The sequence below is a fragment of the Vicia villosa genome, linkage group LG5 (genome assembly GCF_029867415.1).
Source record: "Vicia villosa cultivar HV-30 ecotype Madison, WI linkage group LG5, Vvil1.0, whole genome shotgun sequence".
NCBI lineage: Eukaryota > Viridiplantae > Streptophyta > Magnoliopsida > Fabales > Fabaceae > Vicia > Vicia villosa.
This window is the reverse complement of record NC_081184.1, coordinates 154,760,814-154,787,387: the sequence shown is the minus strand read 5'-3', so window position 1 is coordinate 154,787,387 and position 26,574 is coordinate 154,760,814. Positions and strand designations below refer to the sequence as shown.

Genomic DNA, 26,574 nt, shown 5'->3' with positions numbered 1-26,574 from the left:
AGGGAGACGCCACATCTCAACCCAAAACCTTAAGGTGTTAAGTAAATGCGTTGTCTCTCTTATAAATCTAGCATTCCACCTAATCATTGGCAATGCGGGACTTTAACCACTCACACTTGCACCTAAAATTCTCCTCCAATAGTGTGAGTCTTTCACATCTTATAACAGGATCTAACACCGGATCCAGCTTCCGCTCCTCCCACAAAGTCGAATCAGGCTCTGATACCACTATTGGAGAGTCCGGAAGAGTCGGGAGCACCAATGAGATCAATGCTCCAAGACCACAAGAGACAGAGACACCACATCTAAACCCAAAATCTCAAGATTGTTAGGGTTGGTTGAAAATATACATGTTGAAGAAGTTCCACATCGCTTAATTTTGTGAATCAAGAGGGAGTCCAAGGTTATATATAGGATTAAAGTTTTTCAAAGCTCTACATCGCTTAGTTTTGTGAAGGAAGATGAAGTCCAAGGCTATATATAAGATTCAAGTTCTTTGTTACAAGATGCACCGGTCAAAATCACTTTAAACTTGTATTGACTTTCTTTGATTTCTTATACTCTTGTATTAGAGTGTTGTGAGATGTAGTTATATTTGTTTTGGAGGGTGTTGATGTATTGGGGGCCTAGGGTAGTTAAGGGTATATTATGTGTTGTAATAATTTTCACATAGTATTATTTTATGGTTATCATTCGACAACGACCGTGGTTTTTTCTTCGGTTTTGGAGTTTCCACGTTAATATCTTGTGTTGTTATTGTGTTCCTCTTTTTTCTCTATGTTTGTTTTTTCCTAACACTTAGAACCAACACTTATTTCTCAACACAATCATTTGTTTATCAACAGAAAAGACCTCCACCAACCGCCTTTCGTAACTCTTTATCAAACTAAATAGTTGCTTCGTCCATATGATTAGGTTGACATATTCTTAGACCAATTTTTTTTGTAATACCTATGCATGATCGAAGTAGAAGAAGCTCACTCTGATGATCCCTTAGTAGTGGTAGAAGATACATTAACTCAGTAGCCTTGTAAGCTCTCTTCACTGACAACCCCTTGGTAAAGCAGTCATATCAACTACCGAGACATCTAAGCAACTTCATCTCCAACATCAATCTCCCAATGTCCAACGGAAATAAATTCTCACAAAGTTTACTACCATTACACGTAGGCCAAAAGATCTCAGACTTATAAATATTCAATTCAAGACCTAATATAAACCTATCTCCCAAATGATGTCAAGGGTTTTAGCCACCCCTTATGAATCCCCTAAAAAGGTCTCGTCATCAAGATATCTGACATGAAGAAGAAGCTTACAATTGTCTCTGACCTAATGAATGAGTGAGTGTAAAGCAAGAGCGAAAAGGAGCGGCATTAACGAGTAAACTTCTTGCACTTCAGTGTTTGACATGATATGACCATCCCCAAGGTAAAACCTTGTTATCTGACTATAAAGATACTCAACCCAGATAAAAATAGACTTGTGTCTCACCCTTACATCGTGCAATGGAGCTTATTGATCTATTATGTTGAAAACATTCGAGAAATATACCCTGATCATAAACAAGGAACCATATATATGTCGCTTGCTTACTACCATGTTGGCATTGGGGAAAATGGCATCAGCATCCCCCGATACCCCAATCACAAACTGAAAGTAATTGAAATAACATACCACATCTTTATCGGCCCCTTTCATAGTAACCTTGGATACCAACTTCCTTTAAATAAAACCACAATAATTGAATGTATCCCACCATTAGGATTTAAGAACAGTGTCAATGGTGTAGCGGCAACAAACTCTGCCAAACTCACGGGACATGTTCCTCCTAGTCATAAGTCAACCACTTAAGTGATTGCATAAAAGATCTCTCGCCACATCATAATCTTCTCCACACAATGCTCTAATATATATTGAGTTCACAAACCATCTCTACCACATGAAGTTCCTTTGAGAAATAATTTAATGCACTTAAAGATATTATCAACTTCACCCATTAATGGAGCTTTTGAGAATAAGGTGGTCAGTATGGAAGGAAGTGGTATGTACGAGTGCTTAGTTTCCAAAGCCTTCATCATATGTTCATTATTGGGGGTCACTCCATATGACCCCAACACTTGCGAAAGCACTGCTTGACATTAGAGCTCATCTTTTTATCTTTTTCCTTAATAAGAACTCCTCTATGACCAAAGTTATCTTGCTCATAGTTACCCAACACATTATCAACAAATTTGGCATGACCATCTTCGTCTTTCCAAGAAGCTAAGTACTCCAAAATGTGATGTTGTTGCGAGAGCTTCTGATTTTTAGACTTGTGATCCCACATATGATGCTTAACCACATGTACAGCTCAACAAGAAAGAAGTAACAACCAAGCCCAAATAGCTACTAGTCCCGACTCAATAACCACCTTATAGAGAGCATCTTCCAAATAGTTTGCAATTCTATCGATTACAATCAAGTATTTGTTTATGATTACTTTATTCGTTTATAATAAACACAATGAAGAAATTGTTTTTAAGGAAAATTACACTCACCTTCTCTCGAATTTAATAAAGTAATACCGAAACCTCTTTTTAATTTTAAAATATCCACTAACTTTCCTTAAACTTAAGATACCAACTAAATTTTTTGTGACAAGTAAAAATAAAAAACCGTAGATGAATACATCTATACCTAATATTTTAGTTATTTTAGTTGTTACTAAAATATAAAAAGGTGTTGGTGTCCTTTTAATAGACTTCATATTTGTCAACCAAAAAAATAGATTTCATATAAAATTAATGTATATTGTAAAATTATAAAATGTGTTGATGATATTTTAATAGATTTAATGTGAGGGTAAATGTAATTTCCTCTTATTTTTAGAGTTGGAAGAATTTTTTAAGAATATTATTAGCATGAAATTCATAAATTTTGTTCATAACTACTATCTTCCATCCTGCATATAAAACTCTTTTTTTAATTTTTACTCATAAGTCTTAAATATCTTAATTATGTTATATCCTTTTCTACAATTTATACTAAATAATTTTACAAAAAACATTAAATAAATCTCTTTTAAGAATAAATTTATAAAATTATATGAATAATTAACAAATTCAATATCTCAATTAATTTTCTTAACTCTTATAATTTATTAGACAGAAGTAGTATTTTTTTTTTTTTTTGATACAAGAAGTAGTATTATTTTCTGAATCTGAATAATCTAACCTACCACATTTAATTAAGTCTCCTCTTAATCATGTTTTTTTTTTTTCATTTACAAATCTGGGATTGAGATATTGCTTATAGAATCTAAATCCAATTTCACTTTTGGAGTTTAAGGTGAAGTGTATATATGAATATTATAAACTTTAGAATAAATTAAAGTTGAGATTTAAAGTAACAAGACAACACGTCTCACATCAATTTAAAAGTATCCAACACTAGTACAAAAATGTTAATTTACACCCGTTTTTTATTAAATTTACACCCATTATTTTTAATAAAAATCGGGTGTATATCCACCGGGTGAGAAATGTCTAACGCATTTACACCCATTATTTTTAACAAAAATTGGGTGTAATTGGGCGTAATTACGTTTTTAATTACACCCTATTTTAATAAAAATCGGGTGTAATTACGTTTTTAATTACACCCTATTTTAATAAAAATCGGGTGTAATTGGGCATAATTACGTTTTTAATTACACCATGTTTTAATAAAAATCGGGTGTAATTGGGCATAATTACGTTTTTAATTACACCCTGTTTTAGTAAAAATCGGGTGTAATTGAACGTAATTACGTTTTAATTACACCCTGTTTTAATAAAAATTGGGTGTAATTGGGCGTAATTACATTTTAATTACACCCTGTTTTAATTAAAAATCGGGTGTAGATACGTTCTTAATTACACCCTATTTTAATAATAATCGGGTGTAAATGCGCCATTTATGAATGAACAATTATATTATATTTAAATCTATTTACACCCTATTTCATATACACCGTTTAGTTATATTTCATTTTCAGTCATAATATTGCAAATACTATAAAATCATACACATAAAAATCATATTTTAACTAAGTCAAAATATTTTTAATATTAACCAAAAGTATACAAAATCATGTGCATTCATAATATTTCAAGTACTATAAAATCATACACATAAAAATTATATTTTAACCAAGTCATAACACTTTCTTCATATATAATTTTACGCCATGCTTGACGGTTAGCTTCGGTTGTTCTCTAGTCCAATTGAATCTAACCGCTTTCCACATGTACTATTGGATTCATCCATGGCCAAAATATCACGCCCTGGAGAAGCAATTGTTTTCCACAATTCAATCCGGAGGAAGACCTTCTACATTCGTGTACACCGACTTCATCTTCTCAAGCAAAGTCAAAGTAGTTATCGGGTTACCTTTTTCTTCATATTCACCAAAACTAGATGATTTTCAGTCCCACCAGAAACAAGTTCATAGCCTTTCTCACTCAGAGCCTGCAATATATTCAGTGTTAATTAATACACAACGGATTAATCTCTTTGGTCCAACAAGGAGACTGGCTCTTGTGTTGATTGACTCCAATATCTATGAGAAGAGACTGCTGAGTTATCCTTTCTAATATGTACCTGTGCAAATAATCCATAAACACAAACAATTTAGTTGGAATGCCGCGGACGGTCGCGTCGACGGATTGGAGTTTGTGGGGCAGTTTTCCCGCATTACCCCATGGAATTTTGGAATTAAATAGAGTGTGAATCCAACAATTTAGTTGGAGAAACCACTGTGGATCTGTCAATAAATAACCACAATACCAAATATTAGGATAAGATTCATGTTCTGTTCAAACCATTATTGTTCATATCACTTTCAACAGTCAAATGATTTATGAGGGAATAAAATACTATAACTTAATAAGAACTATTCTTGTGAGACTTTCATGTTTGGTTGGAACTGTCACTATTCATTCATATTGTATAGCAGAAAGTAAAATTCCATGTTCTTCATCTCTTGCCATTTTCAGTAGAGTAGAGGAACTTTTCTGTTTGACAAAAGCTAGAAGCTTGTTAATGCTATACAAAGATAAAAAAAATTCTCACCCCTCGACATGTGTTCTGAGTTTAGACAGTTCCATTACATCTAGAGATAACGACCAAAAGAATATTCAGAGAAAAAAGAAACATCAAAAAACATTTGCTTGTTTAATAAAAACACAAAAATAAGCTATTTGCATTTGATTGTATGTGATGCATTCTCTCAACCATATTCACCTAACTTAGCTTGGATATAACATGAAATTAAAGGTAGAGAGTCTTTTGTGATAATTCATCACATTTTAGTCAATCGCACAATTCAAAACACATAAAAATAAGTGTGGTAACTTGCAAGCCAAACACAAAAATAAGTACAAGAATTAACCTGCAAGGAAGCTCTGGCAGCAGAGTTTAAGAACTCAAGATTGAATATCCTTAATAAAAAAAATTAAACGTATACAAGTTGAATTACTCAAACTGATTCAGTACCTCATTTTTTATTCCTACTTCCGTGACTGTGTCTTTTGATTCAAACAAATTGACATCTGAATCAACATTTACACTGGCTGGAGAGGCACTGCTTTTGTTGTTTTCATCGTGGCTTTTTTCCGTTACAGAGTATGACTCTGAAAATAGATTGTTTTCGGCCATGGAACTAGATTTGAAATTAAAATCAAAGCCCCACACATTAGATTGATGAGATTGTGATGCAAGAGATGGATCAACAGTACCAAGGGAAGCTCCACCATCATCATTGAGTGCTTCTATAGAAGTGGGATATATATTATCCTTTTTCGGTGCTTCCTAATACCAAAAATCCATAATTAGATTGTGTTAATGCATATTCGTTAATAATCAAAACAATATTGCATAAAATGAGGAAACAATATTGCAACAACCAACCAAAGTTTGATTTAATCCTGGCCATGAATGTGCATTTGTCAACTTCCCAAAAGTTTGATTGAACATAGTAAACCCATCTCCATTTTCACTTGATTCACCTTTCGAACCTAGCTGTAGGCTGTGAGATGCAGAAATAGGACTGAACTCAAACCCCGGGTTCCATTCACCAACTTTGTCAGAAAACGCAGCAGATGAATCTAAAAAAGCTCCATCTCCAACTGCACTGTTACCATGCTTCCGTGTTTCAACCTTAAAAATACAATACAGATTATCACTTAAATGAAATTCAATTCATAAAGAAGAAAAATAGCCTGCAAAGAGAGTCCGCAGAATGGCAACTATAAGAACATGGATGAAAATGCTACTTGAATAGAGGATAGGGGATTGAAGTTCTCTATAAAATGTGATAAGTGATAACTGCTTTCAAATTGTAGCCGAAACGACAACTTATGCATAATGCGTGGGTACGACAGTTATGAGAGTAATCAATAAACTTTTTGCTTCCAATGATTTTAACAAACAATGATTGCTTGTGATTGTAAGAAGTAAATCGAGAAAACTACTAATGGTATGTCAAATTAACTAACAAAAATTGACAAGCATAAACATCTCTCTCAGTGTAAATTTTGATTCTATGTATTTGCATCACTAAAACCAAAAGATTGGCTTACCACTGAAGAGTACCTAAGTCCGAGATTTGTCTAGCTACATAGTCTCCATTACCCTATAAAGGAGAAGATGAGAGTGTACTCACCTAATATTTATTCCACAGAAGATCCAAAAGGTGTGAATCAAGACTAGACTTAAAGTAAGTGATATCCAAAGAATAATACTGAAAAGGGGTTTAAGGTGTATGATTGTTCCATCAATCTTGTCTCCCAAGGCTTGGATGCCATCCATCTTTCCAACCAACTCCATCCTCCATTATTTTTTCATCTCAGGATTCTTGAGAAAGGAAAACGAGACGGTTGTTTGTGAATTAGAGCTTGAGGTTGGCCTGTATTGCTGCTAAAAATCTCAAATACTATCACACCACCCTTCCTGCCATACACAAAACATACTCCTTAAACAGCACCAAAGCTAAAAAACATGAAAACTTCCCATTGTCAATTCATGATACAAACCTCAGCATCCTTCAAAAGTTCAAGGTTTGTACACTGCTCATTAAGCATATTCTGCACAGTTTGTCCCTCCATAGACATCCTCACCCGCCGAGCTCTCACTCGAGCCTGAACACGAACCAATGCATGCAAGCTTGCTTACTCACTTGCCTACCCCTAATTAGTGCTTGAATCCTCACCACCGCCTTCAAAGCCCTTAAATTAGACTAAACAAGTTTCCTTTGTAGCACCGACAATTCAAATTAAAGGCCAGACACGGAAAGATAGAACTCAGTAAATTGAAGATGCAACAGTATATTATTGAACATAAAGTGATGAGCTCAAGAGCTCTACAACAGTAGAAAGCAATAAATCGGAGTTCAAAACTCCTACCAAAATAATAACTTCCTAACAAGCTTGCTAAATCAATTCCAAATGCCTCGCACCTAGACTCTCAGACCCCCAAATAACCAATTCTCCTAGTGCTTACGTAGACTTTATGTGAACAAGGTTCAGAAGCTCTAGTGGTAGAGTTCCTTCAACAAAAAGGTGTTTCAAATTCCTGAGCAAAAAGACTAATTTATCAGCAATAAAATTTGAAGATTCCATAACAGTATCAGAACCGCAATTTTGACCGCGTCGGTCTTATTTATCAGTCTTTTGTCGAAATATAAAGGTTTGCAGCATAACTCTAACCGCAAACAGGAAAATAATATAATTAAGACTCAAAATCCGTACCTAGTTTTTCTGCAAGATGTAGATTATGGTTGCATTTAGTGATTTGAGTGGAACGAGAAGCTATCACCGACTATCGACCACCATGCTCAATATATCCTCTTTCACATCAGCTTGTACTACACAAACAATGGCACAAAATTACACAAACAGAGGCATAAAATTTTATATCAATAATAATCACTATTCATGACACAATAACCATTCATAAACCAATCAATTGTAATAAATGATTATCTCAAGTAAAAATTCACAAACAGTGGCATAAAATTTCAAATAAAATGTGTCCTAAAGCTTCTCTATACTAATTGATAGTATGATTCATACTCAGTGGCACAACAAATTAATTATGCAAAGTAACTATAGACAAAATAATTAATTCAAAGTCAAATATCAAAAGTGTTTGTAGTAAATCCAACCTCTTAACCATATTTTTCTCCAAATATTGCAATTGCTCCTTCTCTTTTTGCATCAACAATGGGCATCACTTTGGTCTGAAGAAGAATGAGAATCGCATCCTCAACCCATTTGTTGATTAGCACTTCAATTTCTACAAGCTCACAGTCAAGAAGTGGACGGTAGAAGTTGAAATCAAATCCAAGAAATCAGTTTCAATTGAAGTAATGAACAACATATAAAGTCGAGAGCGAAAGATAACATAAGCGTTAAATTTGTCAATGATAGAACCATGAGTCATACCTACTCTTAAACCAAAGCACTTGTATTCTGGAAAGAGCTCCAACGGAACGAGGCACAGTCGCTAAGACATGCAATGATATTTTTCTATTCAACTTGGATAACTTAATGTTTCATAACAGCAACTCCGAAATTTTCATCACAAAATAGAGGAAGAAGAATCTCGGTTCAGAACTTTTACCGAACACTTGGTTCGGGGGTTTGAGTATCTGAGGAATGGAACAAAGAAGGTGGTGACTGTGGTTCGGATAGCGTGGTGGAATAGGACGATGGAGATGGTTCGGGAAATGATGGATTGGCGGCGGAATCAAACGATGGTGGCGGTTCGGATTGTGACGAGGTGATGGAATCAGAGGGTGGAGGTGTTTCGGGTTGTGAAGAATGATTCATGGTGGATGTGAAATTGGGGTTTGAAACATTTGGAGTTGACACGGTGAAATTAAGAGCAGGTGATTAGGTTTTAATGAAAGGAGAAAGAAAATGCAAATATTAACTTATACTATTTTACAAATAATTTTTCTATTTACGCGCGTTATTGAAAAAAAAGGGAGTAATAAACACTTGATTATAATATTTTTTTTAATTTACACCCGTTTTTTAAAAATAGGGTGTCCATGGTTACTCGTCAATACTAAAAATGAGACTTTATTTACGAATTTGCCATCTTGTGTTTTATTTACACCCGTTTTTAGTATAATGGGTGTAAATTTATAAATTATATTGTCATTTTTGTACTAGTGCAAGTTAAATATACAAGTTTGAAGCTTGATATAAAAATTAGCGAAAACTACACTTGAAATCTTTTCATTTGATTTAAAGTTTTTAAAATGTAATTTATTTTTAATTTAAAATGATACATTTTTAGAGTAAATTAGTTTACAATGACATCAAATATGAGAGACCCCTATTTTTCTATATTGTACTGTCAAATTTGACGAAGTTGCATTGGAGTTTTACATTATTTATGTCGCAAAACTTCTAAATGTATAAAAATATTTGAACATATTTCATCCTTTAATGTTTAGGAGGGAAAACAAATCAAGATGCTGGCGGGATATTTACTCCCTTTGTGCATGTAATTGCTTTGGACAAAGTTATAGTATAAGGAAGATTTAAAAGATAAAAGAACAAGAGAATAAAAAAAAGTAACAAGCTGATACTATTTTTGATGAATTCAAAGGTAGGGATTATTTTTTTTGGGGTGTGCTTTTTTTTCTTCTCACTATTTTAAACTTCATAGTGTACCAAAAAAATAGTAGGTAGGGATTTTCTTTTGGGGTGTGCTTTTTTTCTTCTCGCTATTTTAAATTTCACAGTGTACCCAAAAAAAAAAAAAAAAGTAGGTTTAGTAATATATAATTCATAAATTTAATATCTTAAAATTTTAAAATTTTAGATTTGTCTCTTGTGTGATTGTTATTAATTTAGTGTGACCGTCTCTCTCATAACTCGTGAATAGGTTTGAAATTGATAGTTTAGCTAAGGGATCAATTTTTTGTGTCAAAAATATTTTTAATAAAATAGTCGATGTCACGTTAACAAAGTCAATGTCAACGATAATATAAATGTACGTAGATGAAAAAAAATTACTAAAAAAAAACATATAAATGAATAAATTCGCACTTTTTATAAAATTGTTTGATATAAATGTGAGTCATTATATAACACTTCCCCCTAGAGGAGTATGAGATGAATTAGATAAACATATTTTATATTTGTGAAATTGAGTTACACCAACAATAATACTTAAGATGGTAAATGATGATGATAATATTATATTTTAAGACTTCTTAAAATACAAAATTGATATATCTATTTAGAAATAACTAACCCTTATGTTCATGGACTATTCTATAAATATTTCAATAAAAATTATTTTAAAAATATTAAAATTTATGTTTAAATCACTACATATAGGTCAATATAAAATTAATTAATTTAAATATTGTTATGAAACTAAATAAAATAAACGAAAAAGTAATAGAAGAATAAGGTTTATTATATTATTCATATTCTGAGAGTGAGTGATTCTGATACAATATGAATCTTATTTATAAGACATATGTAATAAATGAAAAATCAACATAAAATCTCCTAATTGATGGACATCCATAATCATACCATTTATATCACTCCCCTTTGGATGTCCATAAAGAATATGTCTCGTTAAAACTTTACCAGAAAAAATTCTAGTGAAGAAAAAAAAAACACTACATTCTTTATGGGAGAACTACCTCGTTACTAATCAATACAAATTATTACAAATAAGAAATGAAATTATAGGAAGATAACCATCCATTATTCATAACAATCCCCCTGGATGTTTGTTCGGGATATGTTTCGTTAAAACCTTACTAGAAAAAAAAAACTTAGTGGAAAAAAAATCTAGTGAAGGAAAAAGAGTACAATATCCTTTTAAGAAAAATTCATTTTTTTTCTCAGGTGAACGATTATTTCTTCGACGATGAAGACCAAACTTTTTACACTGAAAGGTTTGCAAGATATCACATGAACAAATTTTTTGGAACTCCTATCACCACTTTTCTGAAGATCATGGGTGAAAAAGAACTTTGGAAAAATGTGTTTTGTTTGATCTCCTTTAATGTAACTATCTTTCAATTGAGCAATGCATGATGTATTATCTTCATATATGGTTATTGTATTTCTTTTTCCACATGTCATTTGTGTGTGTTGAATTTTGAATCTCAACCAGACTTATTCTCCACTTGCCTCATGCAGTGTTAAAAATTTCTTCATAATTAAATGAAGTTGCTGATACGATTTGTTTTGTATGTCACCATGAAATAGTTTGACCATCATAAGTAAATAAAAAGTCTGAAGTATATGTTTGACTATGTTCAAATGTCTTCTTGTAGGTGAAGAATTACAACTTGCTAGTAGAGTTAAAAAAAATTAATATACCATGGTGTGTCTAATTATCAAGATAGATTAGTGCTTGAATTACACTAGAATATGATATTTTAGGACCAATTTGTTTTTCATCCTCTTCTCGAGGTCTAAAAGAATCATCTGCGCATCCCATAATCTAACATCATAGAGGTAGAAAAGATATGATATTTGTTCATATAAGAACATTTTAACATTTTTCTATATACGAGATTTTCTCATATAAAAACGTTTTAACACTTTTTCTATATAACCTTCTTGGTATATGAAAGTTTCATTGTCTACATGTTCATCTAGTAAGGACTTTTTATTTTTTAAGTCCTTCATCTCAAATAATTTCTTTAAATAATTTATAGCTTTTGGGATCTCTTCAGGAGTTCTAACAATCTTATGTCATATACATAGACAATTATTATAGAAAAATTATTTTCTAGGTCTTTTCATAAAAATACAAGGACTTATTGACTTATTTGTATATATCTCCCTTAGCAAATATTTATTGAGACAATTATACTACTTGTGTCCATATTGTTTTAGCCCCAGGAGATACTTGTTCAATTTTATGTTCTTATCAAGTAAATCATACAAGCAAGATGTTACAACATCCATTATGTTCAAATTAAGCTCTTTATGTGCTACAAGACTAATTAATTATTGAAAGTTAATTGAATTCACTACAGGTGGATATGTTTCATCAAACTCGACTTTTGGTCTTTGTGAAAATCATTGTGCAACAAATCAAGCTTAATACCATTCTTATTTTCTTTTTAATAAAAACTCATTTATATCTCTTTGGTTTCTCATGTCGAGGTATTCGGACTAGAGGTTCAAAAATGATTTAATTTTAAAGCGAGTTTAATTATTCTTTAATTGAATCTGTTTATTTTGGTCAATTCTCACTTTGTCTATAATCAATGTTGGTTGAAAATAGAAGAATACATTATAAGTTTTCCATTAAAAGGAGCATTTAAGTATTAGATTCATGTATATTTACATTCATGCACATATGGATGTTGCAAGCACAAGCAGACAAATCCCTCCAATGTATGGACTTCAACCTGTGATGTCTATGGTGCATCCGGTAATTCATTCAATGCACATACAACCCGTATACCTAATATATGGAATGAGTGTTGGGGAAAATTCAGAATCATGGTTCGGTCTGCTACAAAAAGTGATGAAATCTACTGGTACTTGATTGAGTATTTTAGTAGATGTAATTTGAGCCCAAATAAAAAGTGTTGTGTTGAAGGTGATTTTTAGTAGTATCACACGGATAAGGTTTGAATACCTCTATATCTATTTCTTTTTTTGTTTTTTGTGTCATAACATACCATTTTTAATTGAAGTGGATATTAACAAAATATTTTGGTGTTTCATTAATCATTAGGAGTCAAATCCAAACAGATACAATTTACCAATCGTTAGTTGGCCCAGTGGTGATTGGCGCTGGACTTGGTAGGGAGAACCACGGTTCGATCCCCCGCAACTGCGATCGGGAGGGGGATGGAACCACTTGATGCCAGAACTCGCCCCCGAACCGGAATAAACCGGTGGTATAAAGCCAAAAAAAAAAAAAAAACAGATACAATTTATTGTAATTCAACAATCAATCACTTAATTCTTTTTTTATCAAAAGGAGGGCCTAAACCCAGAAAACAAGAAAACTAAACACTAACAATCCTAGGGTACAAAACACCCATAGAATCTTTAACAAAGTTATTAATAAGCCAACTAGGGATAGTTGGGAAGAAGACATAACCAACCCTTAAATTTCTACCATGAAGAGCCAGCCTATTCGCACAACCATTAATCTCACGATAAATATGTCGAATCTCCACCTTATCCAAAGCATTAATCCAAAAATGGACTTGACGCACCAAATTGTTGTTACCCAACTTATTACCACTATGTTTGTTGCTAATATCGACAACTTCCTTAGAATCCGACTCAAGAATAAATTGCGCGAAGCCTCTTTCCACCACCAACTTCAAACCCTCATGAATACCCCAGAGTTCAGCCCATAGGGGGTTGCTACTACCCACACCTTTAGCAAAACCACCACACCACCTACCAGCTTCATCTCTAACAATTCCCCCACAACCAGATCCACCATTAATAGAGTGAGCACCATCCACATTAATTTTGACAAAGCCATTCTCAGGATTACACCACCTAAATTGCTTCTCAATTTGATCACGCTCCATGATAAGGTTATTGCGCAAAGCTGCCTTGTACTGAAGAATATTACTTGCAATAGCACTAACCAAGTCCACAGGTCTTCTAAAATGCTCCTCATGCTTAGCTTTATTCCACCAATCCCAAATAGCATGGCAAGTTGTTGCCCAAAATTCTGTCCAATCACTAGCACATTGAAGACTTGAATTAATATGTCCATCCATATTAAATATGAACCAATCCCGCAAATTTAAAGCATAGAATTGCTGAACAGTATCAATGGGAATCGAATTGTCCCAAATACCTCTAACATGGATGTAGTCCCTAAACACACGAAGGGTGCTCTCCATGAATTTACCACACAAGCCACAGTTAGCATCTCCAAACCCAAATTGTCTCAATCTTTCTCCTGTAGTAAGTCTATCATGGTGCAATAACCAAATAAAAAACCTTATTCTTTCAGGAACTTTCAGAGTTCAAATTCTACTCCACTGCTTGCTAAGAACCGGGTCATTCTCTTCCATTAACCCTTTATACATGAATTGTCCTCACAAGAGTCGATCATTGGCGGATGTATAGCTGCAATCTGCAGCTTAATATTAGGAGGGAGCCAACTAATGGGTTGCCAATCCCACTCACCATCTACTCCCACCAAATCACAAACCTTCATTTCAGTAAAAGAAGTAGGAATACTGATGTTAATATCCAGCAGGCAACGTCCTCTCTCCACCCAACTGTCACGCCACACATGAATTTTATTACCATTACCAATTCTCCACTTCCCTAAATCCATTAAGGCTGAAGAGTTCTTCATAATAGCTTTCCAAAGATTATAGTCTAAATTTCCAGCTTTAATATCCTTAGTAGCATCAATCACTTTGTACTTTCCTCTAAGCAATCTACACCATAAATCCTCATCACCATTCATAATTTTACCACCAAGTTTCATAATGCACACTTGATTCATAACTTCAAGATCCCGCAGCCTAAGACCTCCATCTTGTTTACTCAAGGTGATAGTGTCCCAACCAACTGCATGGTGCTTCCTCTTGACCTCTGAATCACCCCAAATAAATCCATGCTGCAGCTTTTAAATTTTCTTGACACAAACCTTTGGAAGCATATTCGTCATCATTGGATAAATCGGAATGGCTTCTATAACACTATTGGCAAGTGTTACTCTACCTACAAAAGAAAGATTTTTAGTTTTCCAGTTAGCAAGATTTTAGAGATTTGCTCGAAGTATTTTAAAAGATATTGTTCATCTTATATCTTATTGCTTCTTTATAAATATTATGGTAAATAAAATGAGATAAAAAAAATTATAAGCAATGAAGTACTATACTAATTGAGTACAAGAGATACTCTTCGGATTACATATAATCATCCGACTCTATACAAAATTTATAGGGCATTTGTGCCAAAAGTAATAATTCCTACAATTTTTGGATTTTAAATCTAAAGCATACCACTGACAAGTTCACAGTAAATTTGTTTGTAATACTTCAATTTTTTCATTGTTCTTTGCTAATTATTGTTTTTTGCGTGCAGACAGGAAAATAATCTAACTTTATTGTCATGGTAGTTACTATTCCATCTTTCAAATTTAATCAATTAATAAATAAATAATATAATTCTTTTAATATTAATTTTATCAACCATTATTAGTCTCTCAATAATATCGTATTTTATAAGAATGTGTTTGTTTTAAGGTTATAAAAGATGTTTCCGAGAATATGGCCAGAGAATGCATTCTCATGTTTAATTCAAATTTTAAAAAATTACTAGTAAAGGACCCGTGCGTTCGCACGGGTCACGCAAAGTCGATATAAATAATAAATAAATATATAAAGATAGTTAATAAATATATACAAAAGATACACAAATTAAAAAGAAAAAAATTTGAAATTATAATTGTTATATAAATATTAATTTAATTTAGTTAGAAATATATACTTTAGTAGAAAATATAAATGAAATAATTAAGCAGTCATCTACCCGTGCGTTCGCACGGGTCGCGCAAATGTAATTATGAATAATAAATAAATATAATATATGATTAATAAAAGTATATAAAATATATATAATTAAGTAGTCATTTACCCATGCATTTATACGGATCACGCAATATCATTATAAATAATAAATAAATACTATAGTATAGTGATGGTTAAGAAAGTATATAAAAGATATATAAATTAAGTAATCTCGACCCGTAAAAAAATGTATAGTTTAGTTTAAAAATAAATAAAATAATTAATTAGTCATCTAAACGTGTATTCGTACAGGTCGCACAATATTGTCAGAAATATTAAATAAATATAGTGCTTTGATGGTTAAAAAAATATAATATTTGAAATTCTGAATGTCATAGAAACATAACATTAATTTTAAAGTGTTTAAAAAAATTTCACTTTGATTTCATATTCTTGTATTTTATTTTATAAGTTAGTTGTTTAAAAAAATTTGATTTTTAATTATAAACAAATTGAGTTAAATATTTCAAAAAATTCAAAAAAATTAATATATGAATTAAAAAACCTATATTTTGTCGGCCCGTTACAACATGTGATATATAATATTTGTTCAATTTAAGTAAATATTTTGTCGGCCCGTTAGAAAAATAGGTTCGGCACGTCGGACATGCCTATAATTTTTAAGTTTTTCTGAATTGTAAATTTATGGATTCTATTGATATTATATGATTTTATGATCATATATTAATTAAATATTAATGATATGTTTTAAAAATAATCATAATGATTGTGAGAATGAATTTAATTTATAAATAATAAATAAATATATAAAGATGGTTAATAAATATATACAAAAGATACGCAAATTAAAAAGAAAAAATATTTGAAATTATAATTGTTATATAAATATTAATTTAATTTAGTTAGAAATATATACTTTAGTAGAAAAAATAAATGAAATAATTAAGCAGTCATCTACCCATGCGTTCGCACGGGTCGCGCAAATGTAATTATGAATAATAAATAAATATAATATATGATTAATAAAAGTATATAAAATATATATAATTAAGTAGTCATTTACCCATGCATTTATACGGATCACGCAATATCATTATAAATAATAAATAAATATAGTATAGTGATGGTTAAGAAAGTATATAAAAGATATATAAATTAAGTAATCTCGACCCGTAAAAAAATGTATAGTTTAGTTTAAAAATAAATAAAATAATTAATTAGTCATCTACACGTGTATTCGTACAGGTCGCACAATATTGTCAGAAATATTAAATAAATATAGTGCTTTGATGGTTAAAAAAATATAATATTTGAAATTCTGAATGTCATAGAAACATAACATTAATTTTAAAGTGTTTAAAAAAATTTCACTTTGATTTCATATTCTTGTATTTTATTTTATAAGTTAGTTGTTTAAAAAAATTTGATTTTTAATTATAAACAAATTGAGTTAAATATTTCAAAAAATTCAAAAAAATTAATATATGGATTATAAAACCTATATTTTGTCGGCCCGTTACAACATATGATATATAATATTTGTTCAATTTAAGAAAATATTTTGTCGGCCCGTTAGAAAAATAGGTTCGGCGCGTCGGACATGCCTATAATTTTTAAGTTTTTCTGAATTGTAAATTTATGGATTCTATTGATATTATATGATTTTATGATCATATATTAATTAAATATTAATGATATGTTTTAAAAATAATCATAATGATTGTGAGAATGAATTTAATTTATAAATAATAAATAAATATATAAAGATGGTTAATAAATATATACAAAAGATACGCAAATTAAAAATAAAAAATATTTGAAATTATAATTGTTATATAAATATTAATTTAATTTAGTTAGAAATATATACTTTAGTAGAAAAAATAAATGAAATAATTAAGCAGTCATCTACCCGTGCGTTCGCACGGGTCGCGCAAATGTAATTATGAATAATAAATAAATATAATATATGATTAATAAAAGTATATAAAATATATATAATTAAGTAGTCATTTACCCATGCATTTATACGGATCACGCAATATCATTATAAATAATAAATAAATATAGTATAGTGATGGTTAAGAAAGTATATAAAAGATATATAAATTAAGTAATCTCGACCCGTAAAAAAATGTATAGTTTAGTTTAAAAATAAATAAAATAATTAATTAGTCATCTACACGTGTATTCGTACAGGTCGCACAATATTGTCAGAAATATTAAATAAATATAGTGTTTTGATGGTTAAAAAAATATAATATTTGAAATTCTGAATGTCATAGAAACATAACATTAATTTTAAAGTGTTTAAAAAAATTTCACTTTGATTTCATATTCTTGTATTTTATTTTATAAGTTAGTTGTTTAAAAAATTTGATTTTTAATTATAAATAAATTGAGTTAAATATTTCAAAAAATTCAAAAAAATTAATATATGGATTAAAAAACCTATATTTTTTCGGCCCGTTACAACATATGATATATAATATTTGTTCAATTTAAGTAAATATTTTGTCGGCCTGTTAGAAAAATAGGTTCGGCACGTCGGACATGCCTATAATTTTTAAGTTTTTCTGAATTGTAAATTTATGGATTCTATTGATATTATATGATTTTATGATCATATATTAATTAAATATTAATGATATGTTTTAAAAATAATCATAATGATTGTGAGAATGAATTTAATTTATAAATAATAAATAAATATATAACGATGGTTAATAAATATATATAAAAGATACGCAAATGAAATAATTAAGCAGTCATTTATTCGTGCGTTCGCATGAATCATTTTTTTTGAAGAAGCTAAAAAATATATTACCAACAACCGAAAATTCCTCCAAGCACAAGACGTTCACATGAATCATTCAGCATCGTTATAAATCTACCATGAGTATTCATCTACCGGTGTATTCACATGGATTGTACATTGTTATAAATAATAAATAAATATAATATATGTGATTATATTTATTTGATTTGGTAACAGGTATTAAATGATCTAATTTTTTAAATATAAAAACAAATTTTCATCGTTAAAAATAAATATATTATCTTTCCCAAAATAAATATATTATACTTATAATTATTAAAAGTCAAGATATTTTAAATCATAGGCTAGTTTATATATTAATAAGTGTAAATATGATTTGCATATTGTTAAGACCAAATCAAAATATAAAATTAAATATTAAAAAGTAATTTGAATAAAATAATTTGAATAAAGTAATTGGAATAAATTAATTTGAATAAAATAACGTATACTACATATTTTATCGTTATTTAATTCGTCAGAAGAAGCATTTGGGACTGTAATTACTGACTGGTTAAAAAAATTTAAAATATTCAAAACATTCAAATTTTTGTTTTTGCAAAAAGAATAATAAATTTTTGTTTTTGCACTTCTTAACATTTAAGACCACTATAAATACAACAAATACACCATTTCTATATATATAAAAAAACTCATCGTAAAAATGTTCAAATATTACAGTACTAAATCAATTAATTTCTTATTTTTTTCAAATATTTCTTAATGATTTACTATTCTTGTATTTTATTTTATAAGTTAGTTGTTTAAAAAATTTTGAATTTTAATTATAAACAAATTGAGATTAATCTTTGAAAAAATAACTCAGAGTCATTAAACATATTCAAATTTTTGGAATGCAAATAACCTAGAAGTCATTAAATATATGACCTATAATATCTATTCAATTTGAGTAAATATTTTATTGGCCCTTTAGAAAAATAGGTTCAGCCCGTCGGGCATGCCTATAATTTAAAAATAAAAATTGTATTATAAATGTATGGATTCTATTAATATTCCGCACATTTGTTTTTAAAATGTAACAAAAACTGAAAAAGATAGAAAGAAAAATAAAACTATTTTAGCAAAATTGTTGTACATCAGTAATATATATTTCAAATTTTTATATATTATTTTGAGAAATATTGTATCTTAAATTAAAAATAATTTAAAAATAAAAATATTGGCAAAATGAATTAAACAAAAGAACAATTTTAATAATCTTTATATTAAAACTAATATATCTAAACACATCAAGATCAATATGTGCTTACACTACGAAGAGATAGAACTTGAATAATGATTGATACTTGTCTCTAAAGCCAATAGAATTAAACATCTATTTTGGAGCCACCAGCTATAATAGTCGTCATACATTATATGTATGCTAACAAATACAATTCTTACTTGTCTATATAATCATTCATGAAAGTATAAAAAATAAAGCTATAATAAACTTTTTTTTCTACTCTACACCTTTATACATTCATGTTCTTTTCTCTCAAATTCTGAACCACACACCTTTGTCATTCTTTTGACACATACCTTTAAAATTACATCTCTTTTGTGATTCATCTCTTAGGCTTTGTTTGGATTGATGGAACCGGGCGGAGCGGAGCGGAATGAGATGGAATAAAATGATATTCCATTGTTTGGATAAGTTAAAAACGGATGGAGTGGAGCGGAATGGAGTGGTATGGATTCCATTCCATTTCATCACTTACCACCATTTTTCTTCCCATCCGATTTGGGCGGAATGAACAACTTACTCTGTTCCGTCCTGAAATTTCCAAACAATGGAATGGTATCCTCGTTCCGCTCCGCTCCACTCCGCTCCATCCCACTCCGCTCTGCTCCATTCCGCTCCGTTGATTTTATGATATCCAAACATAGCCTTAAGATATCAACCTGCAGCCATGAGTTAAAAAATAAACATTAATGAGATATCCAACCAAATTCCTGACAAACATTCTAAGAAATCCAAAAAAAAAAATTAACAAATATTTCAATTATGCATTCTATCTTTATCTGTCACACATTGTGAAACACACAAAATGAGTGGTGTTGCAAAACTAAATTTCTTTATTAATTATATTCTCATGTAAAAGTACGACTATCATTTATAGAAAAATAGTCAATTATATTTAACTATGGGAGACAATAGCAGCATGCTAGATGCTTTTTTTTTTCCTTCAAATACCATTTTTTCATGTAATGAAATCCATGGCAGAAGAAGTTGAATTTACCTCATTCTATGAGCTTCTCAATGGCTTTGTCTCTATCTTTTTGAATATTCATATACTCGACCTCTAAAGTCGACGTCTACTTCTTCTCAAAGGCATCTACTGAAACCTGGAAATATAAGACAAAGGAAAACAATTCATAAATTTAGAAAAGAATAACCAAACAGAAATTGTAGTTATCAATATTCAAAATTGTTTATACATATCTACATTCTAAATTATACTGTATAAACAAATATTTTTTCGGAACATTTATCTTCAATCAAGGCTCAACAATGGCTATTACAGCAAACTGCTATCTAAACACTTCCAACAACGGCCAATGCCCACTATGCCGCAATTGACAACGTATATAACAACTCAAAAGAGCCACACAACAGTTATACATATTTACATTCCTATACAATGAATGTTAAAGTGCCAACACGTAAATAATGATGAATACTACACTAAAAAACGCAGAAAAGGAACTATCCAAGATTGGCTTGCCATTACATTAAACATTAAATAGAAATTGTGACCCTGAACAATTTTGCAAAGTACGTGATAATCATCATGGCTTGCCCAAATCTCACAAAATATTTAGACCATTAAAAAAAATAGATAACAATAACAATATATTACAGTGCCAACACACAAATAATCAAAAACTCTAACTCAATACACCACTAAAAATTGAACATAAATTGATGAGAGAAAAAAAGCACAGAAACTTACCCTTATTCAAATAAAAGTAACAACAACCCTTCAGATCTAACATTGACAATCATCGTGAAGCAAGAACCAACATGAAGAGATCAACTCAAAGAAGGTAAATCCTGAAATAAAAAAATTATATTAGAGATTCGAAAGTGAAAATTGAAAATCAATATACTATCCCTAAACAGAAATTGTGACCCTGAACAATTTTTAATGCAGTCCCTCTGTTCAGAAACATCAGCCGCATAGAACAATCAAACCCTAAAAAAATTCCATCGTTATCTTCCTCATCAACATAAATTTTCCAGAAATTATGTGAAGAAAGAAAAAGAACACAGTATTCAATTCATAAAAAATGCCATAGGTACATTCATACAAAAAACCTTGAAACTTTGTTCATCATTTTCCTATCACAAAAACCCTTCAGAATCGTTGAGAGAGAAGAAGAGAGAATAAAGAAAAAACAGAAAAATCAAAAAGATCCCACCCTATTTTGAAGATTCAAAAAGATCTCGGCCACCGTTTCATGGTGAGAAGAAGAAATCAAAAGAGGGCGGTGTTCATCATCGGTGAACCAAATCGGATAAGGTACGAAAAGAGCTCGCCTGAGAAAGACGATGAAAGCCGATTGTCGCTCTTGAGTTTTTTTTAGAGAGAGAGAGAAGGAAGTCTGAAGAAGAGAACGTGAAATTCTCCTAACCCTAATCCTTATTTGGCTGCTTCTTGAAGGTGCAGGGCCGCACGCATGAGGGATTCTTTCCCTAGGAATGTGCATTTTATTGATTAGGGAAGATGTTGAAGAGGTTAATTGAATGGGGGAGATGTTGAGGTTTTGATGGGGAACGTGAAGAGTATTGAATAGGGGAGATGTTGAGGCTTTGATGGGGAACGTGAAGAGTAATGATGTTAATAAGTAATAATGATTAAAATGATTTAAATTGTAATGACAAATTTAATTTAATTGATGAGAGAAAAAAAGCACAGAAACTTACCCTTATTCAAATAAAAGTAACAACAACCCTTCAGATCTAACATTGACAATCATCGTGAAGCAAGAACCAACATGAAGAGATCAACTCAAAGAAGGTAAATCCTGAAATAAAAAAATTATATTAGAGATTCGAAAGTGAAAATTGAAAATCAATATACTATCCCTAAACAGAAATTGTGACCCTGAACAATTTTTAATGCAGTCCCTCTGTTCAGAAACATCAGCCGCATAGAACAATCAAACCCTAAAAAAATTCCATCGTTATCTTCCTCATCAACATAAATTTTCCAGAAATTATGTGAAGAAAGAAAAAGAACACAGTATTCAATTCATAAAAAATGCCATAGGTACATTCATACAAAAAACCTTGAAACTTTGTTCATCATTTTCCTATCACAAAAACCCTTCAGAATCGTTGAGAGAGAAGAAGAGAGAATAAAGAAAAAACAGAAAAATCAAAAAGATCTCACCCTATTTTGAAGATTCAAAAAGATCTCGGCCACCGTTTCATGGTGAGAAGAAGAAATCAAAAGAGGGCGGTGTTCATCATCGGTGAACCAAATCGGATAAGGTACGAAAAGAGCTCGCCTGAGAAAGACGATGAAAGCCGATTGTCGCTCTTGAGTTTTTTTTAGAGAGAGAGAGAAGGAAGTCTGAAGAAGAGAACGTGAAATTCTCCTAACCCTAATCCTTATTTGGCTGCTTCTTGAAGGTGCAGGGCCGCACGCATGAGGGATTCTTTCCCTAGGAATGTGCATTTTATTGATTAGGGAAGATGTTGAAGAGGTTAATTGAATGGGGGAGATGTTGAGGTTTTGATGGGGAACGTGAAGAGTATTGAATAGGGGAGATGTTGAGGCTTTGATGGGGAACGTGAAGAGTAATGATGTTAATAAGTAATAATGATTAAAATGATTTAAATTGTAATGACAAATTCAATTTAATTGCAATGACAGTTTTATCCTTAAAATGAAACTAATCTATGGATTAATATGGGATTAAGATGTAATTAACAGAGGCTTTACTTTTCTTAGTATAGTATTGATTTCAATGTATTTTTTAATTCTAATATACTTATTTATATATGATTTTTCTATTTTTATTCTAAGAAAATATAACATTCACATCAAATATGTTTAACTAACTCTAACTTTCCACTATCACTGATATTTACTATTATTTTTATTTTATATTTTTAAACTAAACAAACTTTATCATTATTCGTAAAAAAAATTAAATTTTTATTAAATATATAAAATAAAATATTATTTTAAAAAATACTAATCCTGAAATGAATAATTTTTCTAACCTTAATCCAACACACCCTAAATGTCACTATTAATTTGTGTTTGGTTTAATAAAAAGAGTAAAAAAAAAAGATAAAAACATCACTTGTCATATATGGATAATATTTCTTTACAGCGACTTTTTTAATGTTTAAAGTTTAAATTTAAAAGAAAAAGTTGTAATTTTAAATTATTAAATTATTATTTTAACCTTTATTCTTACAAGATTAAATTATTTATAAAAAGTTAATTTATAAATTAATTTTGTCCCGACACTATTTTTTACACTTTACAAATTGTATTTTTTTTATTATGATGAAAATAAATATGTATTATTTTTTCATAAGATGTGAACTATTAAATTCAAATACTCAATCTAATTAATTTTCTTTTATTTTAAACTTACATTTATATATTTTTACTTTTATAATATTTCAATTTCATAATTATTATGTCAATTTTAAGTATTTATAATAATATATTAAACTAATTTGATTAAATTATAATAATCATATATATATATATATATATATATATATATATATATATATATATATATAAAATTAGAATAAAAATAAAATAAATGAGCATAAAAATAAAAATTATAAAAAGTGCAAAAATTATAATTTATATTAAATAAAAAATACAAAAATTAATCTGAAGATTGATAACACGAATTTATATGATATATTTAGCTTAATTTCCATAAATATTATTATCATTTTCATTTAATTATGTTATTTTATCCTGGTATTATGCGGGTATTTTTCTTTGTTTCAGGTAATGAGTCTGCGCGAGCGTATTTGTGAAAAGAAGAAGAAACAGAGCAAAATTGATCCGTTTTTATTAAAGAGAAGTGAAAAGAGGTGCATAAGAAATATGGAGGTGCAAACATACAAGACCCGAAAGACATAGTGGAAGCCCAGCCCACGTGGGAGCTGAAACTCCCACTAGTCAAAGGGAGACGCCCGTCTCCAAGGGCTCAATGCTACGTCACTAAAGGGAGACGCCCGTCTCCATGCCTCCTAAAATATCTCCACTTGAGACGCACGTCTCCAAGTGTTTGCCAAGTCAACTTCAAGAGTTGAGACGCACGTCTCCAACTCAGTCAAAAATAGGGTACATGAAATCCGGAGAAAAGGCACAGCGTGGGAGAAAATGAACGATACTATTCAACTATAAAAGGGAACTGATAATTCATTATCAGGGTCCGAGTTTTTGCACCAGAATTATTTTTCTTGCTTTCAGTTAATTTATTTTCCAGCATTTTTATTTCCTTTGTTCTTTTCTCACAGCAATTTCTACACCGAAAATTGTTGTGAACCTTCAACAGATCTAACCTTACATTAGATTTAGTTTTATTTCCTTGTTTAATTTATGCTGAATAATTTCTGAAGAACGATCCAACCGACCTGTGGTGGAAGTTCAAGTACTCGAAGATTTCAAGTTTTATTTAATTCAGATTTACATTATTCAGGTTTCTATTTACCGTCTTAATTATTATTTTATTGCATGATATATTGTATGCCAATTAATATGCCTAAAATTATGAACCGAATTTATTTATGCATGTTTAACCGTATCAATATGTGTGACTAATTTAATTAAGATATCGGTATGTAAAGTAATTTAACCGTAGGGATCCGGAATAAATTGGCTTAAATATGTTTTATTAAAAATCACTCGTTTCTGGTTTTGTGTTTAATTGAATATGCCAAAGTTATAAAATCAATAGAGCGAGAGTTTGAGATTTTAGAACTGATAAAGGTTAAAATCAACATAGCAAGAGTTTGAGATCTTTAATTGGATAGTAGACATAGAACATTAGTTTTAAGGACAGTGAGAGCGTATTAAAACTAATTAGAATTTATTTATTTTCAAAAAGTGTTTTTAAACCCGACGCGGGACAGCGAGAGCGTACGTTAGGGAATACTAGCATGATCCGAGTCAACCGAGCGAGAGTTTGAGACTAGGAGATTTAAGTAAATAACCTCTTCATGAAATGGGCATTTTATCAACTGTGATGTTTTCAAAAAGCTTTTCTAAATCTAATGGGACAGCGAGAGCGTACATTAAGAGTTAGGATAGTAGTTTAAATCAACAGAGCGAGAGTTTGAGAGGAAGACTTTTAAATGACGTAGTTAATAGAGATTTTCAATTAAATGAGAACCATAGCCAATGGAACTTCGGATCGCCTAAGTTAGACGAAATGCATACTGATATCCGCTTATTATTATTATATTTCTTAGAATTAAGATTTTTAAGTTCCCCTTAGAAACAACCCTAGTTTGCTTAGCCTTAGCTTTACATAGTAACCTTAGATAACGGTAGGTCGATTCATAGTTCCTGTGAGTTCGATATCTTTTAAAACTACACGACACGACTGTGCACTTGCAGTCATCAGATTAATAGACACGTAAAGTTGCGATCAAAGATGAAGAATAATTATAATAAATTAATAAAAAGAATATAAAAAACACATAAAAATAATGATTTGAAAGAAAATAAAATACACCCTAAATATAATAATTTTTTAAATATCGAAATTCATATTCTCTCATCTCCTCACCCTTTCAAAAAACTATAAAAAAAATGTTTAAGAAGAGTTTTACTCCCCTCCTTTCTTTTCACTCTCAAGCAAATACACCCTAAAAACACTTAGAATGACTTTCCTATAATTATTGTTCATATCATTCTCACTTTCATTTTCTTTTCTAAACATTCTTCACCTTATGAAATTGTCAAGTAATAAAGTGAATGAGATAATAAAATAAATAAATAAATAAATATCATTAAAAACATTCTTAAGAAAGAGGAAACCCAACTCCTCAAAATCGATTTTTTTTTTTTTGACAGAACCTCAAAATCGATTTATTTTAGATCTATTATACACTATTGTATTGTTAATCATTGTTTAAAGTAAATTAACTTTATCAAAAAACTTAACACTGTGTCTATTTGATTAAAACAAATAATAAAATATTAATTCATATAAAGGA

General features: G+C 30.3%; 1 protein-coding gene and 1 long non-coding RNA gene across 7 annotated transcripts; both read right to left on the bottom strand.

Annotated features, from left to right (window-relative positions):
- Positions 1–4,058: 4,058 nt before the first annotated feature.
- Positions 4,059–8,947, bottom strand: LOC131603336 (uncharacterized). 6 transcript variants are annotated; one of them, XR_009284310.1, is made up of 7 exons: positions 8,463–8,947; positions 8,183–8,313; positions 7,767–7,882; positions 7,053–7,590; positions 6,683–6,969; positions 5,929–6,177; positions 4,059–5,829 (listed from the first exon to the last, which is right to left on the bottom strand). XR_009284310.1 is itself a non-coding variant. In XM_058875629.1 (5 exons), exons 3-5 carry the CDS (start codon positions 5,992–5,994, stop codon positions 4,760–4,762), a joined length of 405 nt encoding a protein of 134 aa, XP_058731612.1. In that variant the 5' UTR covers positions 5,995–6,177; positions 7,767–7,882; positions 8,183–8,449; the 3' UTR covers positions 4,059–4,759. The 6 variants fall into 6 exon arrangements, 1 of the variants encoding a protein (XP_058731612.1); XR_009284308.1 differs by having other exon boundaries at positions 6,683–7,590; XR_009284309.1 differs by lacking the exons at positions 6,683–6,969; positions 7,053–7,590 and having other exon boundaries at positions 4,059–4,488; positions 4,621–5,829.
- A 10,764-nt stretch (positions 8,948–19,711) lies between these two features.
- Positions 19,712–22,159, bottom strand: LOC131607857 (uncharacterized). The gene is made up of 3 exons (XR_009285426.1): positions 21,317–22,159; positions 20,603–20,708; positions 19,712–20,264 (listed from the first exon to the last, which is right to left on the bottom strand). It is a non-coding gene; the product is annotated as an uncharacterized LOC131607857 (long non-coding RNA).
- Positions 22,160–26,574: the final 4,415 nt, after the last annotated feature.